General features: G+C 39.5%; 2 protein-coding genes across 2 annotated transcripts in view; both read left to right on the top strand.

Annotated features, from left to right (window-relative positions):
* The first annotated feature begins 6 nt into the window (after nucleotides 1–6).
* LOC132134507 (uncharacterized) lies at nucleotides 7–8361 on the top strand. Its single transcript, XM_059547090.1, has 5 exons — nucleotides 7–161; nucleotides 5214–5309; nucleotides 6810–6941; nucleotides 7083–7172; nucleotides 7295–8361. Exons 1-5 carry the CDS (start codon nucleotides 42–44, stop codon nucleotides 8327–8329), a joined length of 1473 nt encoding a protein of 490 aa, XP_059403073.1. The 5' UTR covers nucleotides 7–41; the 3' UTR covers nucleotides 8330–8361.
* Nucleotides 8362–8370: 9 nt separating this feature from the next.
* The window catches only part of LOC132134509 (uncharacterized), a 31654-nt gene continuing 25285 nt past the window's right edge, over nucleotides 8371–14739 (top strand). The window contains exons 1-3 of the mRNA XM_059547094.1: nucleotides 8371–9456; nucleotides 10338–10376; nucleotides 10896–10982. Coding sequence (XP_059403077.1) covers nucleotides 8448–9456; nucleotides 10338–10376; nucleotides 10896–10982 — 1135 coding nt within the window. The 5' untranslated portion in view covers nucleotides 8371–8447. The remainder of the gene's footprint in view (nucleotides 9457–10337; nucleotides 10377–10895; nucleotides 10983–14739) is intronic.

Below are 14739 nucleotides of genomic sequence, written 5' to 3'. Positions count from 1 at the left end.
GGCGACTGGTTAATGATGACCACAAGCATCCAAACTGCAAAATGAAGAGGGTCATAACAGAGGGCAAACCACACCTCTGCCTATTTGCTTTGAAGGACATTAATGAAGGAGAAGAAATAAGATATGACTATGGTGGAACTGATTGGCCTTGGAGGAAACAGGTTTGTCAAAAATGTGTTGCTGTTCCAGTAAAAACTGATTATGAATATTGGCTTTGTTGTAAAAAAGTCAGAATGGTATATTTATTTTACCCATATTTAAACCAATACTGGTATTTCTGCCTCAGATTAGTTTTGCCTAGTTCAGGATAACTTGTAAACAATGTTTAAAAGATTGAATCATCAAATCATCATCTAAAAGACCAAATCAATTTAAATTTTACCTCAAGTGTCCTAACACAACCACAGTTCCTTTGTACCTATTATTGAAACTTCTAAAGTCTAAACATATACATTCTACAACATGTGTCATTGAACTTGAGATCAGTTTGCTTTCTCCAAGTCATACAAGCTGTTGGCTACAGGTGAATTCAGTCCTGCCACACTTCACTGTTACTACTTCCTCAACTGTAATGGTTACAGCTTTCTTATAGCAGGCAACATACAGTCGTGGCCAAAATGTTTGAGAATTACATAAATATTAGTTTTCAAAAAGTTTGCTGATAAACTGCTTTTAGATCTTTGTTTCAGTTGTTTCTGTGATGTACTGAAATATAATTACAAGCACTTCATACGTTTCAAAGGCTTTTATCAACAATTACATGACATTTATGCAAAGAGTCAGTATTTGCAGTGTTGGCCCTTCTTTTTCAGGACCTCTGCAATTCGACTGGGCATGCTCTCAATCAACTTCTGGGCCAAATCCTGACTGATAGCAACCCATTCTTTCATAATCACTTCTTGGAGTTTGTCAGAATTAGTGGGTTTTTGTTTGTCCACCCGCCTCTTGAGGATTGACCACAAATTCTCAATGGGATTAAGATCTGGGGAGTTTCCAGGCCATGGACCCAAAATTTCAACATTCTAGTCCCCGAGCCACTTAGTTATCACTTTTGCCTTATGGCACGGTGCTCCATCGTGCTGGAAAATGCATTGTTCTTCACCAAACTGTTGTTGGATTGTTGGAAGAAGTTGCTGTTGGAGGGTGTTTTGGTACCATTCTTTATTCATGGCTGTGTTTTTGGGCAGAATTGTGAGTGAGCCCACTCCCTTGGATGAGAAGCAACCCCACACATGAATGGTGTCAGGATGCTTTACTGTTGGCATGACACAGGACTGATGGTAGCGCTCACATTTTCTTCTCCAGACAAGCCTTTTTCCAGATGCCCCAAACAATCGGAAAGGGGCTTCATCGGAGAATATGACTTTGCCCCAGTCCTCAGCAGTCCATTCACTATACTTTCTGCAGAAGAAAGTATAGTGCTGTCCCAATCTGTCCCTGATGTTTTTTTTGGAGAGAAGTGGCTTCTTTGCTGCCCTTCTTGACACCAGGCCATCTTCCAGAAGTCTTGTCCTCACTGTGCGTGCAGATGCGCTCACACCTGCCTGCTGCCATTCCTGAGCAAGCTCTGCACTGGTGGCACTCCGATCCTGCAGCTGAATCCTCTTTAGGAGTCGATCCTGCCGCTTGCTGGACTTTCTTGGACGCCCTGAAGTCTTCTTTACAAGAATTGAACCTCTTTTCTTGAAGTTCTTGATGATCCTATAAATTGTTGATTTAGGTGCAATCTTAGTAGCCACAATATCCTTGCCTGTGAAGCCATTTTTATGCCAACTTGAACCCATCAAAAGTAACTTGGATTTAGCCTGATACAGGACACATGTAAACATTGCCACCACATGCATGTCTCCTGTCTCTCACATGTGTTTATGTTGTGTTTGCACAGACGTAAACAAAGCCGATTTCATTACTTCTATTATTAGTCATTCAAAGTTTAATCTCATGTCCCTAACAGAGACCTGGATCAAACCAGAGGACACTGCTACACCTGCAGCACTCTCCAATAATTTCTCATTTTCCCACTCCCCCCGTTTGACTGGAAGAGGTGGAGGTACTGGTCTGCTCATCTCTAATAATTGGAAATTTAATTTTTTACCATCTTTGGGTATCAACAGCTCCTTTGAATCTCATTCAGTTACTGTTACCTACCCTCTTAAAATACATTTTGTAATTGTCTATAGACCCCCAGGACCACTAGGTAACTTTTTGGATGAATTAGATGTGTTACTCTCAACCTTTTCTTAAGGATGGTACTCCCCTGGTTATACCCTAATTTCCACACTCTGCTTGCCTCTTTTGATCTCAACCGAGTGTCAACTACTGCTACTCACAAATCAGGCAACCAACTGGACCTTATTTATACACGACACTGCTCTACTGATCATCTTCTGGTTACTCCACTGCACACGTCGGATCACTTCCTCCTCACTCTTAACCTCAGCATGGTCCCTGACACATCACTTACCCCTCCACATGTCATCTTTCGACATAACCTACGCACACTTTCACCCTCCCGGCTTTCTGCAATGGTTTCATCTTTGCTTCCTTCCCCTAAACTATTAGCATCTTTTGATGCTAACAGTGCTACTGATACTTTCCGCTCCACTCTTACATCTTGTTAAGACACTGTTTGCCCCTTATCTTCCAGGCCAGCCTGTAACACCCCTTCTGCCCCTTGGTTATCTGATGTTCTAAGCTTAGAGCTGCTGAAAGGGCGTGGTGCAAATCCAAAAATACTACTGACCTTAATGTGTATCAGTCACTCCTCTCTTCCTTCTCTGCTAATGTCCACTGCTAAAATGACATACTACCATAACAAAATTAACAATTCATCAAACTCTTGCATGCTTTTTAAAACATTTTCCTCACTTCTTTGTCCTCCTCCTCCCCCTCCTGCTTCATCTCTAATAGCTGACGACTTTGCCATGTTTTTCGTTAATAAAATTAAAAACATCAGTTCACAATTTTCCACTCACAATCCGTCAAGCTCATATTACCAGCAAACATACACTCATTCACAACCTTCTCTTCACTCTCTGAGGCAGAAGTCTCCAAACTCATCCTTTCTAATCACCCTACAACTTGCCCGCTTGATCCTATTCCATCTCATCTCCTTCAAGCCATTTCTCCTGCAGTTGTACCTGCACTCACTCACATCATTAACACATCCCTCCACACTGGTGTTTTTCCTTCATCATTTAGACAGGCACGTATAACTCCACTACTTAAGAAACCCACCCTTAACCCATCTCTTTTAGAGAACTACAGACCAGTTTCCCTTCTTCCTTTCATTGTAAAAACCCTTGAACGAGCTGTGTTCAACCAAGTCTCTGCCTTTCTCACACAGAACAGCCTCCTTGACAGCAACCAATCTGGCTTCAGAAGTGGAAATTGTTGAAGCCCTAAGGCTGGCAAGAGCGGGATCCAAATCTTATCCTGCTTGATCTGTCCGCTGCTTTTGACACGCTTAACCACCAGATCCTTCTATCAACCCTACTGGCAAAGGTTATCTCAAGAACCACACTTCAATGGTTTGAGTCTTACCTATCAGATAGGTCCTTCAAAGTATCTTGGAGAGGTGAGGTGTCCAAGTCACAACATCTATCTACTGGGGTGCCTCAGGGCTCAGTTCTTGGACCACTTCTCTTCTCTACATGGCATCATTAGGTTCTGTCATTCAGAAACATGGCTTTTCATACCACTGCTATGCTGATGACACTCAACTCTACCTCTCATTCCATTCTGAGGATCCTACGGTAGCTACTCGCATCTCAGCTTGTCTAACAGATATTTCTTCCTGGATGAAAGACCATCACCTTGCCAAGACAGAACTGCTTGTGATTCCAGCAAACCCATCGTTTCATCACAATTTCACCATCAAGTTAGGCACATCAACCATAACTCCTTCAAAAACAACCAGAAGCCTTGGAGTTATGATTGATGATCAGCTGACTTTCTCAGACCACATTGCTTAAACTGTCCGGTCCTGAAGATTTGCTTTATTCAACATCAAGAAGATCAAACCCTTTCTTTCTGAACATGCTGCACAACTCCTTGTTCAAGCTCTTGTTCTGCCCAGGCTGGACTATTGCAATGCTCTCTTGGCAGGTCTTCCAGCCAGTTCTATCAAACCTTTACAATTAATCCAAAACGTGGCAGCAAAATTAATTTTTAATTAAATTTAATTTTTAATTATCAATTTGCACTGGCTTTTTTAATAGCTGCTCGCATAAAATTTAAGGCATTGATGTTTGCCTACAAAATTACCACTGGCTCTGCACCCATTTACCTAAATTTGTTACTTCAGACTTATGTGCCCTCTAGAAGCTTGCGTTCTGCAAGTGAACGTCACTTGTTAATCCCAAAAAAGCACAGTCACATTTACGGACTTTTAAATTAACTTGGGAAGTCGTGGGAAGTCGTGTGGGAAGTCGTGGCCTAATGGTTAGAGAGTTGGACTCCCAATCAAAAGGTTGTGAGTTCGAGTCCCGGGCCGGCAGGAATTGTGGGTGGGGGGAGTGCATGTACAGTTCTCTCTTCACCTTCAATACCACAACTTAGGTGCCCTTGAGCAAGGCATTGAACCCCCAACTGCTCCCTGGGCGCTGCAGCATAAATGGCTGCCCACTGCTCTGGGTGTGTGCTCACAGTGTGTGTGTGTTCACTGCTCTGTGTGTGTGCATTTCGGATGGGTTAAATGCAGAGCACGAATTCTGAGTATGGGTCACCATACTTGGCTGAATGTCACTTCACTTTCACTCACTTAAATGTTCCCTACTGGTGGAATGACCTCCCCAACTCAATCTCGTCCATCTTTATTTGATCCTCTAACTTTAGCACAGACTATTCTACACTATTTTATTCTAAAAAAAAAAAAAAAATCTAACTATCTTTCTTATCTTTTTGTATTCTATTTTCTTTTCATTTATTGTACATTTATATAAAAAAATACCTCTAACACTAGCTTGCTCTATTCTTTTTCTATTCTATCGGTTTTCTTTTTATTTATTATATTATTTAAGAGCCCTTGCTACATGTACTGCATTTAAGCTAACTGAGACTTGTTATAGCACTGGTTTATCATTGCTCTCTTGTTGTTTTTAAATGCTTCAATTGTCCACATTTGTAAGTCGCTTTGGATAAAAGCGTCTGCTAAATGTAAAAGTAATGCTACTGCTGACCATCTACTCAATAATGTTTAACTCACTCTTCAGGAGGACAAACAATCGGATGCCACGGAGTCTTTTGAGGCTGACATCTTCAGAACAACCGAGCAGACTCCTCAGAGGTCATCCAGCTTCAAGACACAGGTACTAGTTTCTCCCTTTTACGGTCTTTCACTGGTTCAGACTTTAGTAATACCATTCCAACAAAAACTCTTCAAAGCTGTCGCTGTTAATATCCCAGAGCTAGCCAAATAAACATCACTAGCAAGTTCTTTTCCTAGTTTTAGATGCAAGTTCAAAGGGACATAATGAAATCACTTATGCTTTTACATTCTATTTGGCCAAAGATATGCCCATTTACACAGTAGAAAGAGAAGGCTTCAGGAAGCGTCTGAATGCACTGGACAAACGATATGAAATCCCATCATGCACCTACTTTTCACAGGTAGCTGTCCTGCAGTTATATTTTTGTCTTTTTTGAATAACATCTGTGCTTTTGTCAGTGGTCCCGTTTAAACGTCTGTTAAAAGCAGGCTGTCATTTCGCCAGCTACAGCTACGTATTTAATAGATATAACAGCAGAAGAATGATAAATGCCCAGGAGGTTCTGCCAGTGACATAAGTGAAAGAGAATTGGATGAGAGAGAGATTATGGCAGGCATGGGTGCGTAATTCTGTGTGTGTGTGTGTGTGTGTGTGTGTGTGTGTGTGTGTGTGAGAAAGAGAAAAAGAGAGAGCGCTCGTTTTATTTATTCTCATAGCAAGGCAAACTAAGTGATTATTACCAAAACTTTGTTATGGCAAGGCTAGCAGACCCAAGTGCAGGACTAAGAATGGGATTAGTTACAAAAGAGGAATATTTATTGCAGGATTAAAAGGATCTAATATTGTGCAGGTGAAGAGCGAGGCAGAGTGAAAATAGATGCATGCCGAACCGGGTTGGTGGCTGCTGTTCAGAGCAGGGGTAACCGTAGCTGAGAGTCCAGAGTGAGCGGGTCTGATCCAGTAGATCCAGAGCAGAATTCGGGAATAGTTTAGCTGGGCAGAGGTCCAGGTGGAGAGCAGACGGGATCCTTAACACTTAACTAAACAATACGTTATGCATAATTCTCTTTTAACTTTTATTATAGCAAGTAAATGCTCTTCCTCTACATTCGGCCTAATATAATTATTTAAATGTGTTCATTTATATTGTTGAAGTCTACAGTTTGGCCTATTGATTAATGTTAAAATGTAGGCAATATGACGGTTTTGATCTGTAATGAAATTAAGCATTTAACACAACTGAGGACTTCATTTTGTTTTCCCTTTGATGTGAACTGGAGCGTTACGTTCACTGCTGTGAGCGGATGTCAGGCACGCGTAACCCCCCCCCCCCATATTTGAATCTCAATTTGAAAATCTAATGTTTACCTAACAATGAAATATTCAGGTTCAGCCCTAGTCATTTCCACTTCTAAAAGTGCAGTATTGTCCTTGCTATATATTTAAACCATTTTTATGCCACATGTCTGTTTTATTGAAAACTATGAAGATTAAGTGTGAGTATCCAGTGTTTTTGAAATACCATTTGATGTACATAGGTATACATTTATGTATGTGTGTTGTCATTAATATCTTATGTCTTTCTTTGATGTTCTATAGTGCCCACACGATCCAGAACCCTTACCTTCAATGAACAAAGTTGGAATGAATCCTTCCCTGGTGGACTACACACATTCTGATGAATCTCAGAGTCCAAGCACAAATCATGACCAGTTTAATTCAAGCTGCCGGGTATTGTTATATGTATCTGTACAGGAATGGGTACCGAAATATAGTATCAGTAAGCTCAGACATTATTGGTTCTGCTTTCAGTACCTATTTTTCCCTTGTCCTTGGGTTTAAATGTTAATTACATATTTTTCAACACTCTAGACATGGTGCCCGACTTCTGAGTTCGAACTAAGCCTCACCCACCAGGACGGAGATTATATTCCAAGGCTGAGGAGGACCAAAAGCATACAGGTAAGCAACTCAAAATGTAGAAGATGGATGTACATACTTAACATACTTAGAATCTTGTACGTAACAGAAAAGTAATGTTTAATCAGTGTGCTGACTTTGACTTCACTTTTTCTTTTCTGAAGATGAACAGAAAGGTTGAGTTTACTTCAGATGATCTTTTTGACCTCACCCCAGGCAGCAGTGGAGAGGAATATTTTCCTCACAGTAGTGAGGATTCATCTGAAGGTACAGACACAAGCGAAGTCATTCAACCAGTCAATCAGAAAGAGAGCATGCTTAGATTTCCAATCCTAGGGAAGTATGCTGACATCCGAGAACTGAACGATGTGTTGTCAAAGCAAATCCTTAACAGAGGACGCTCACCTCCAAGAAGAGGGGGCAACTCTGGTATGAGACGTAAAAGGCAATGTTCAAGCAGTTCAAGACTTGCATCCTACCCTACAACACAAGCAAGTAGTGGTCACTCAACAAAACGGAGTGGAGAGGGAGACCCTGAATCTCTATTACAGAAAACACCTGATCTGGAGAAAGATATTCCTGACAGTGCCTCTTCCCTCCATACAGAAGAAGTAGCTGATGGATCACTTTCCATATCTGCTGTCTGTAAAAAGGAGAACGGGTCAAGAATGTACAACAAAAAACAATACTGTTTGTACTGTAGGGAGGGATTCATAAAAATGGCAAGGCATTTGGAGAGTGCTCATAAAGATAAACCAGAGGTTGCACAGGCTCTGTCCTTTCCAAAAGGCTCCAAAGAAAGACGAATGCATATGGAATATTTGAGAAACAGGGGCAACTTTGCACACAATGTGGATGTATTAAATGCTGGTGTTGGAAATCTTGTTCCTCGCAAGCAACCAAGGAAGGATTGTCAAGCACAGAATTTCCTGCATTGTATACATTGTCATGGTTTCTTCACAAAGAACGTTCTTTGGCGGCACATGATGACCTGCAAGTTCAAGCCGAGTGTTCCACAAAAACCTGGCAAAACTCGTGTCCAGGCCCTCTGCGCATTTGCTGTACCTCCACCACCTGGTGTCAAGGTGGAATTTTGGCAGCTGCTAAACAACATGGTTCAAGATGAAGTTTATTCTGTACTGAAATCAGATGTCTGTATCATGGAGTATGGTGAGCTTTTGTATAACAGGCTTGGATAGGATGTTGGCATACATGAATACATCCGTTAGAAACTGAGAGCTAGGAAGGCTTCTGATATGCTCAAGAAAAACCACTTCCTTGAAGACCATTAAAGATCACATCAAACCTGCCAATTTTATGCAAGTTGTGGAATCAGTAAAACACCTAGCAGGCTATGACAGTAAAACCCATGCATACAGGTGCCCAAGTCTAGCTCTCAAAATTGGACACAACTTGACAAAGATTTCAATGCTTCTTGAAAGCCATGCAAATCAACAGAACGACTACAGTGCTGCAAAAGATGCTCGTACATTCCGCAGAGTGTATGAAACTAGATGGAATGAACTGATATCAGCCGCATCACTGAGAACACTTCAGGAGTCTAAGTGGAATACTCCTCTGTTGCTTCCATTCACAAAAGATGTCCAGACTCTCCATTCGTATTTGGATGTGCAACAACAAGATCTTCACAGTAAACTGTCTACAGAGGTATCCCCCCAGATGTGGGCAAAACTGGCAAAGGTCATTTTGGCACAAGTAATTTTGTTCAATCGACGAAGAGCTGGGGAGGTGTCAAAAATGACCCTTTCTGCATATGTATGTCAAAATCCATCAGACCCACATGAAGATGTGAATGAAGCCCTCTCAGATCTAGAGAAGAAACTCTGTCAGCATTTCAGCAGGATTGAGATAAGAGGAAAAAGGGGAAGAAAAGTTCCTGTGCTTTTGACCCCAGTGATGAAGCAAGGACTGGATCTGCTTGTCGGCACACGGCAGGAATGTGAGGTTCCTCGAGAGAATGTATACCTATTTGCAAGACCATCGGCTTTGACCTGTTACCGTGGGTCTGATTGCCTTCGACACTTTGCCAAGGTCTGTGGTGCAAAAAGTCCTGAAAGTCTCACTTCTACAAAACTACGCAAACAAACAGGAACAGTGTCTCAAGTTCTTAACCTCAGTAATACAGAGCTGGATCAGTTAGCGGATTTTCTTGGCCATGACGTTAGAGTGCACCGGCAGTTCTACAGACTTCCTGAAGGCACCCTCCAACTTGCAAAAATTAGCAAAGTCCTCATGGCTCTGGATCAGGGACGCCTGGCAGAATTCAAGGGCAAGACACTGGATGACATTAACATTGATCCCGAAGGTACTTATTATTAGGACTGTCAATTACTTAAAATATTTATTGTCCATAGTTCACTCACGATTATTCGCAGATTAATAGTGCATTTTTTTATGTTCTAAATGTACCTTAAAGGGATTTCTTTCAACATGACATGTTTTTGTTTCTGCTTGTCGAGTTGCTAGCAGCTGGTTTTAGAACAAAGATGTGACCTGTTTCAACAGCAATTCAGCTTGTCAAAAGAGTCACAAAGTTATCTTGCACACAAACTCTGTTTCTGATTCTATACAAAAAGCCACGGTCCGAGTCGTTGCTATGGAAACGATACGCTGTCTGGTACTGTTGCAGCAGTGTAGGTTTTAGAAAGTTGCAGACTGGTACGTTGACGGGAGTTGCAAGTCACGAATCTTTGGTGTGAACTGGCCCATTTCTGCTTAAGGAGTTTTGTTTCTGCTCGCCATACACAGCGGTACTGCTGCACCTCTTCGACGGTCATAATTACTGAACGCACATGCATTAATCAAGTGTGGGGCTGCAGCTAAAATAATTTTAGTAATCGAGTATTCTATAGATTATTACATAGATTTGTCGAGTAATCATATAAGAAATACTTTTGCTTGACAGCAACACAAACTCACCACCCAACCAGGCGGAGGACAAAAAACGTACATGTATACAAAAAGAATTGTGCCTTTAAAAGAAATTTGCGTTAATTCGTTATCACGTTAACTTTGAAAGCCCTACTTATTTAATTTTTCTTCACAGAATTCAACATGAACACTTCATGTCTCATACATGTATTTCTTTGGCGTAATTGGGAGCGTGTCAGGATCGAATGAATTACATTGGGCTTTCACTAAAAGTCATTCTTTTCCCTTTTACCCCCCCCCCCCAACCCTTCACAGAAAATGTGCTCTTGGACAGCGAACGCGAGTCAGAGTCAGGTACGTATTTTACATATGATCCTAATTCTGACCATGTTTATGTGTTAATGGATAACCACAAATGTTGATTTACTATATGGATGTCCCAAAAAAGTATTTTTTCTCTTAAATATTATCTGCTAATATCTAGTCCAATCTGATACTTTTACCTAAATATTGATTAAATATGTATCTGAAACAATGGGAAACAGCTATTTTGATTAACTGTAATTACTGATGTAATATGAATGATTAACTTGGAGAATGTCATTCGCCCAAATTGTGAATGTGAATTTTTCACATACATTTGTTCACTTTTGCATCACTAGCAGACTGTAGTGGACAAAACAGAGTTCAGTCAACAAACACAGTACAGTTATGAAAGTGTCAGAGTTTGAAATCTCCATAAAAAAAATGCCCAGATTGGCTTTGATACCGATTATATATTTAGGATCCGCTTGGGCCATCTCTAATATACTGTTGTATGACTAATACGTCTTAATTGTTATTTTCTCTATTTTGTGTTTTTCTGGTTTTCAGAGAGTCAGGTTACAACTACTCCGAGGGAAGAGAATGACACAGCAGTGCCAGATGTCAGTGAGAGCAAGTCCCAAAAGAGGGATAAAGGTTAACTTTTTAGATATCTCAATTATTTATTTGCCAGCCCAGAAAAGTAACATCGATGTAACATCGTAGCGCTTCTGTGTTATACATCACACGTAGGCTCACTATTGGCCGACGCTGGTCATGTGTGTGATGTATAACACAGAAGCGCTACGATGTTACACTACATGAACTCACTCGAGCCCCAGACAGAAGGAAATGAATAGTGGAATAAAGTCTGGGGTTTTTTGCGCACAAAAAGTATTCTTGTCGCTTGATAAACTTAAGATTGGGCCACTGTAGTCACTTGGACTATATTAATGATTTCTTTAATAACTTTTCTGGGCTGGCAAGTTTCAAACCCTTAGAAGCCTAAGGGTTTGAGATAGAGAGTGATCCAGCTCTCAGATTTAATCAAAAATATCTTCATTTGTGTTCTGAAGATGAACGAAGGTCTTACGGGGTTGGAACAACAAGAGGGAGAGTAATAACAGACAGGATTTTCATTTATGGGTGAACTAACCATTTAAGATGTTGCTTGTAAAAGAGCCTGTGAGTGTTTAATGGAGTTAAGATGACTCAATATTCCAGCAGTTGAAATTAAAATTTTGCAGTCAGTCTATTGTTGTTACTATTCGTTGGGATTTGTGTCCTGTAAAATGCTGACCTTAATTGTGACCTTTATGTTACAAGGCTTCATATTGCACTATTGCTAATCACAAAACGAGCTCAGACATGCTGAAGAAAGGGACTTATTTTCTGACAAAGGGTGTATGGAAACAGTTTACTTCGGTTGCACTTAGCAACTACACAACAGCATGTTGACTAATAATATAATAATACTCTAACGGCCAACCTTTTTAACCTTACCACTATATAATATAATTAGGTTGTACAACTACATAACACCAATTTTGCCAGAAATTATGCTCCAGCAAATATCTTGGCACATGTTGTAATTGGCTCTCAAAGTAAGTTTAACCTGAATGTGTGTCAAGTGGTACCCAGAAGACTGAAAAACCAGATAGTGTGTATATGTGGACCACATTAATAACTAAATACCTGACAAGTCCCCAGGAAGCGGTTCCTAGTCAGGTCACTGAACTCTACTTGGTCTGAATCATCATTTGATGTGACATCTGTGTTTATGATCACTCCAGCATGCTTCCTGATTTGTTTTGCTGCTGTAAAACCTTCAGAAAGGGTGGTTCCCAGAATGCATGATCCTGTCAGGCGGCCACACAATGCCACAAAGACAAGGATGTGTGTGTGTGTGTGTGTGAGTTGGTAATTATCATGTTGTGGGGACAAGAATCTGTTTACACAGTCATGTAATGGGGACCTCTTGCGTTGTGGGGACCAAAAATCAGGTCCCCATAAGGATGACCCATTGAATTGAATAGAGGAACTATTCTGAAGGTGCTGGGCGGAGTTTCAGCATTGGCCCATAACACACGATTATGAGGTAGTGTGAGTGTGTGAAGTGTGTGCTCAGCTGCGCCCCCAAACATTTTTGGCTGGTAATGCACTCACTTCTCCACACACACATTTTCCAATTATGGTTGAGTACCGCCCACTTCCCGGTCCTCGTTAGGAAGGAATTCAACAGCAAAATGAAAATAAGTGTTAAATTGATACTTCACACAGAAGACAAAGAAGAAGATTATTTACTGGAGATGCCAACTAAGGATCTAAACTTCTGCAGAGGATAAAAGTGAAGCTCAAGGTAAGTTAAGCACATATGTATGAAACCAGTTATTTTAGGTTAATTAGATTAGGCAGCGGGCTAGCTAGTTAGTGCTAATTGTTGAGGCTAAGTGTGGCCTGACATGTTTTTTGTGTTTATCCAATCACAAAATCGATCAATGTAATGTTAGCGATCACAAAATTATACAATGTAGGCTAATGCTAAGTAATTAATTTCAACTGAAAAGTGTTGTCAGGTGTTTAGTCTGACTGATTGCTAATGGAGGAACTTGGTTATTAAGTTTGTTTCTGTCTAGTTCGCGTTAGTGCTGGACGGTGGATTATTTTATACTTTAAATTACAGATATGTTATATTACTTGTCAGGACAGGATGAGGGGGAAGATTATCGCACTTGTGTTTGACTTTTAGTATTGATATAAAGAATAAAATTTCAGTAATTGTTTTTACATTTAAGTGAACTCATTGGCAAAATATACAAGCCACAGATCTTGACCAAAGTGCGTTAACAGAGAAATTAAGTAGGCTAAAATAAAAATAAAAACACTGAAATGGTAAGTAACTTTAAATGAATAAAATTCGTTTTAATTATGACATTAGTTAAAATAAACTGGGGTTTGTATGGTGAGATCGTTCAAAAGAGTAGGGTAAACGTACCTATTAAGCTCACCAAAATCTACATCGAGACATTTTTAGTGCACAAGATATTGGTTTTAGTACAAGAATTTATTTTAAAATAAAATATTGATCTCTCAAACTATAATATTTCATTTTATTTTAAATGACAAAAGTATTTCAATTAAGATGTACATAATTAAATATAAAAAGTCTGGCTGTGCTTAATGGGTACATTTTGTACCCTTTAAGCACACCCCTGTTCCCAATAAGCTCACAACAAGTTTTATTAAAAATTCTTGTTTATTTTAAACAACCTTTTTAAGGAATAATTGAAAAAAGTTTTATTTGAAGGTTAAGAGTCAATCACAAAAAAAAAAACCAGAACACTAATATCAAGCAACAAGGCATTCAATTTGATCAGGTAGCCTATCCTATTCATAGTGACGTGTCATCCAAACTCATTGCAACATTTCGTCTAGCTTTTGTCATCTTAAGACTGTGAAAACAAGTTTATTCATCTTTTTTTTTGAAGATTAACATAGTGATAACCATCAGTTAATATTTAAAGTCTGATTATGAAGTATTTACATAGACGTTCAATGTGGATGAGCTTAAAGGGAGCACACTGTGCTTAATAGCAAAAACTATTTTTAATTAATAAATGAAATTAAGGAAAATATTTAGCTAAATTAATAATCTAGGTAATGTATTAAGTTTATACCAATTTTAATATGAACAACTATTATTGACTATCTATGAAATGCTTTTTCTAATTGATGTCACAGCAAAGCTGTGTGATTGTCAGTAGTGACAATATGAATTATTAAAAAATTACAGCAGTTTAAAACCACAGACTATCAATAAAATGTAAAAGTATAATATTATGGATTTAAAAGTACAAGCCATTAATGCCTGTGAAGTAATATATTAGTGTAGCACACAGTCTTATACAGCTAGTAAGCTGGCTATGTTCGTAGCATCTGGGCTATGTTGCTAAAACTATCTTTTAGATCTAACTAATTATTTCCCACATCCAGGTTCCAGGTTATAATCTGCAAAAGTCTAAACATTAATCTCTTAATTTTGCAATAAGTAGATGTACTTAGCCAAAATAAAGGCTTAAACATACAAAAAATGCACATTTGAAGGGCTCCTCTTCTGGTTAAAGTTTTCAGACAGCTTTCAAAATGGCCACCAGACAGTGTGCACACATATATAGACATATCTCAGTGTGCAATGGTCTGATTGGTTTAAAATTACAGGAGGTATGTAGTAACAAACACATCAATTAGTTAATAAATCAAATAGGATAATACATTGCCGTTTCTTTTTATAATCTGAGCTCCAAGATGGTAGTGCGCTTAATGGGTACTTGAGCTTAATAGGTACGTTTACCCTAGTTAGTTTAAGGTTCAAATGAGTAGTTAATTGCCAAGGCTACCTGGAATTATATAGATG

The sequence above is a fragment of the Carassius carassius genome, unplaced genomic scaffold (genome assembly GCF_963082965.1).
Source record: "Carassius carassius unplaced genomic scaffold, fCarCar2.1 SCAFFOLD_125, whole genome shotgun sequence".
In the NCBI taxonomy this organism is placed as follows: Eukaryota; Metazoa; Chordata; class Actinopteri; order Cypriniformes; family Cyprinidae; genus Carassius; species Carassius carassius.
The sequence above is the reverse complement of the archived record's forward strand: the minus strand, read 5'-3'. Positions and strand labels throughout refer to the sequence as shown.

Bases quoted from the DNA above. Each gene is read 5' to 3' on its own strand.
- LOC132134507 (XM_059547090.1), top strand. From the start codon at position 42: ATGAAGAGGGTCATAACAGAGGGCAAACCACACCTCTGCCTATTTGCT. The intron at 162-5,213 runs GTTTGTCAAAAA...CTCACTCTTCAG, and splicing joins ATTGGCCTTGGAGGAAACAG to GAGGACAAACAATCGGATGC. The intron at 7,173-7,294 runs GTAAGCAACTCA...TCTTTTCTGAAG, and splicing joins GGAGGACCAAAAGCATACAG to ATGAACAGAAAGGTTGAGTT.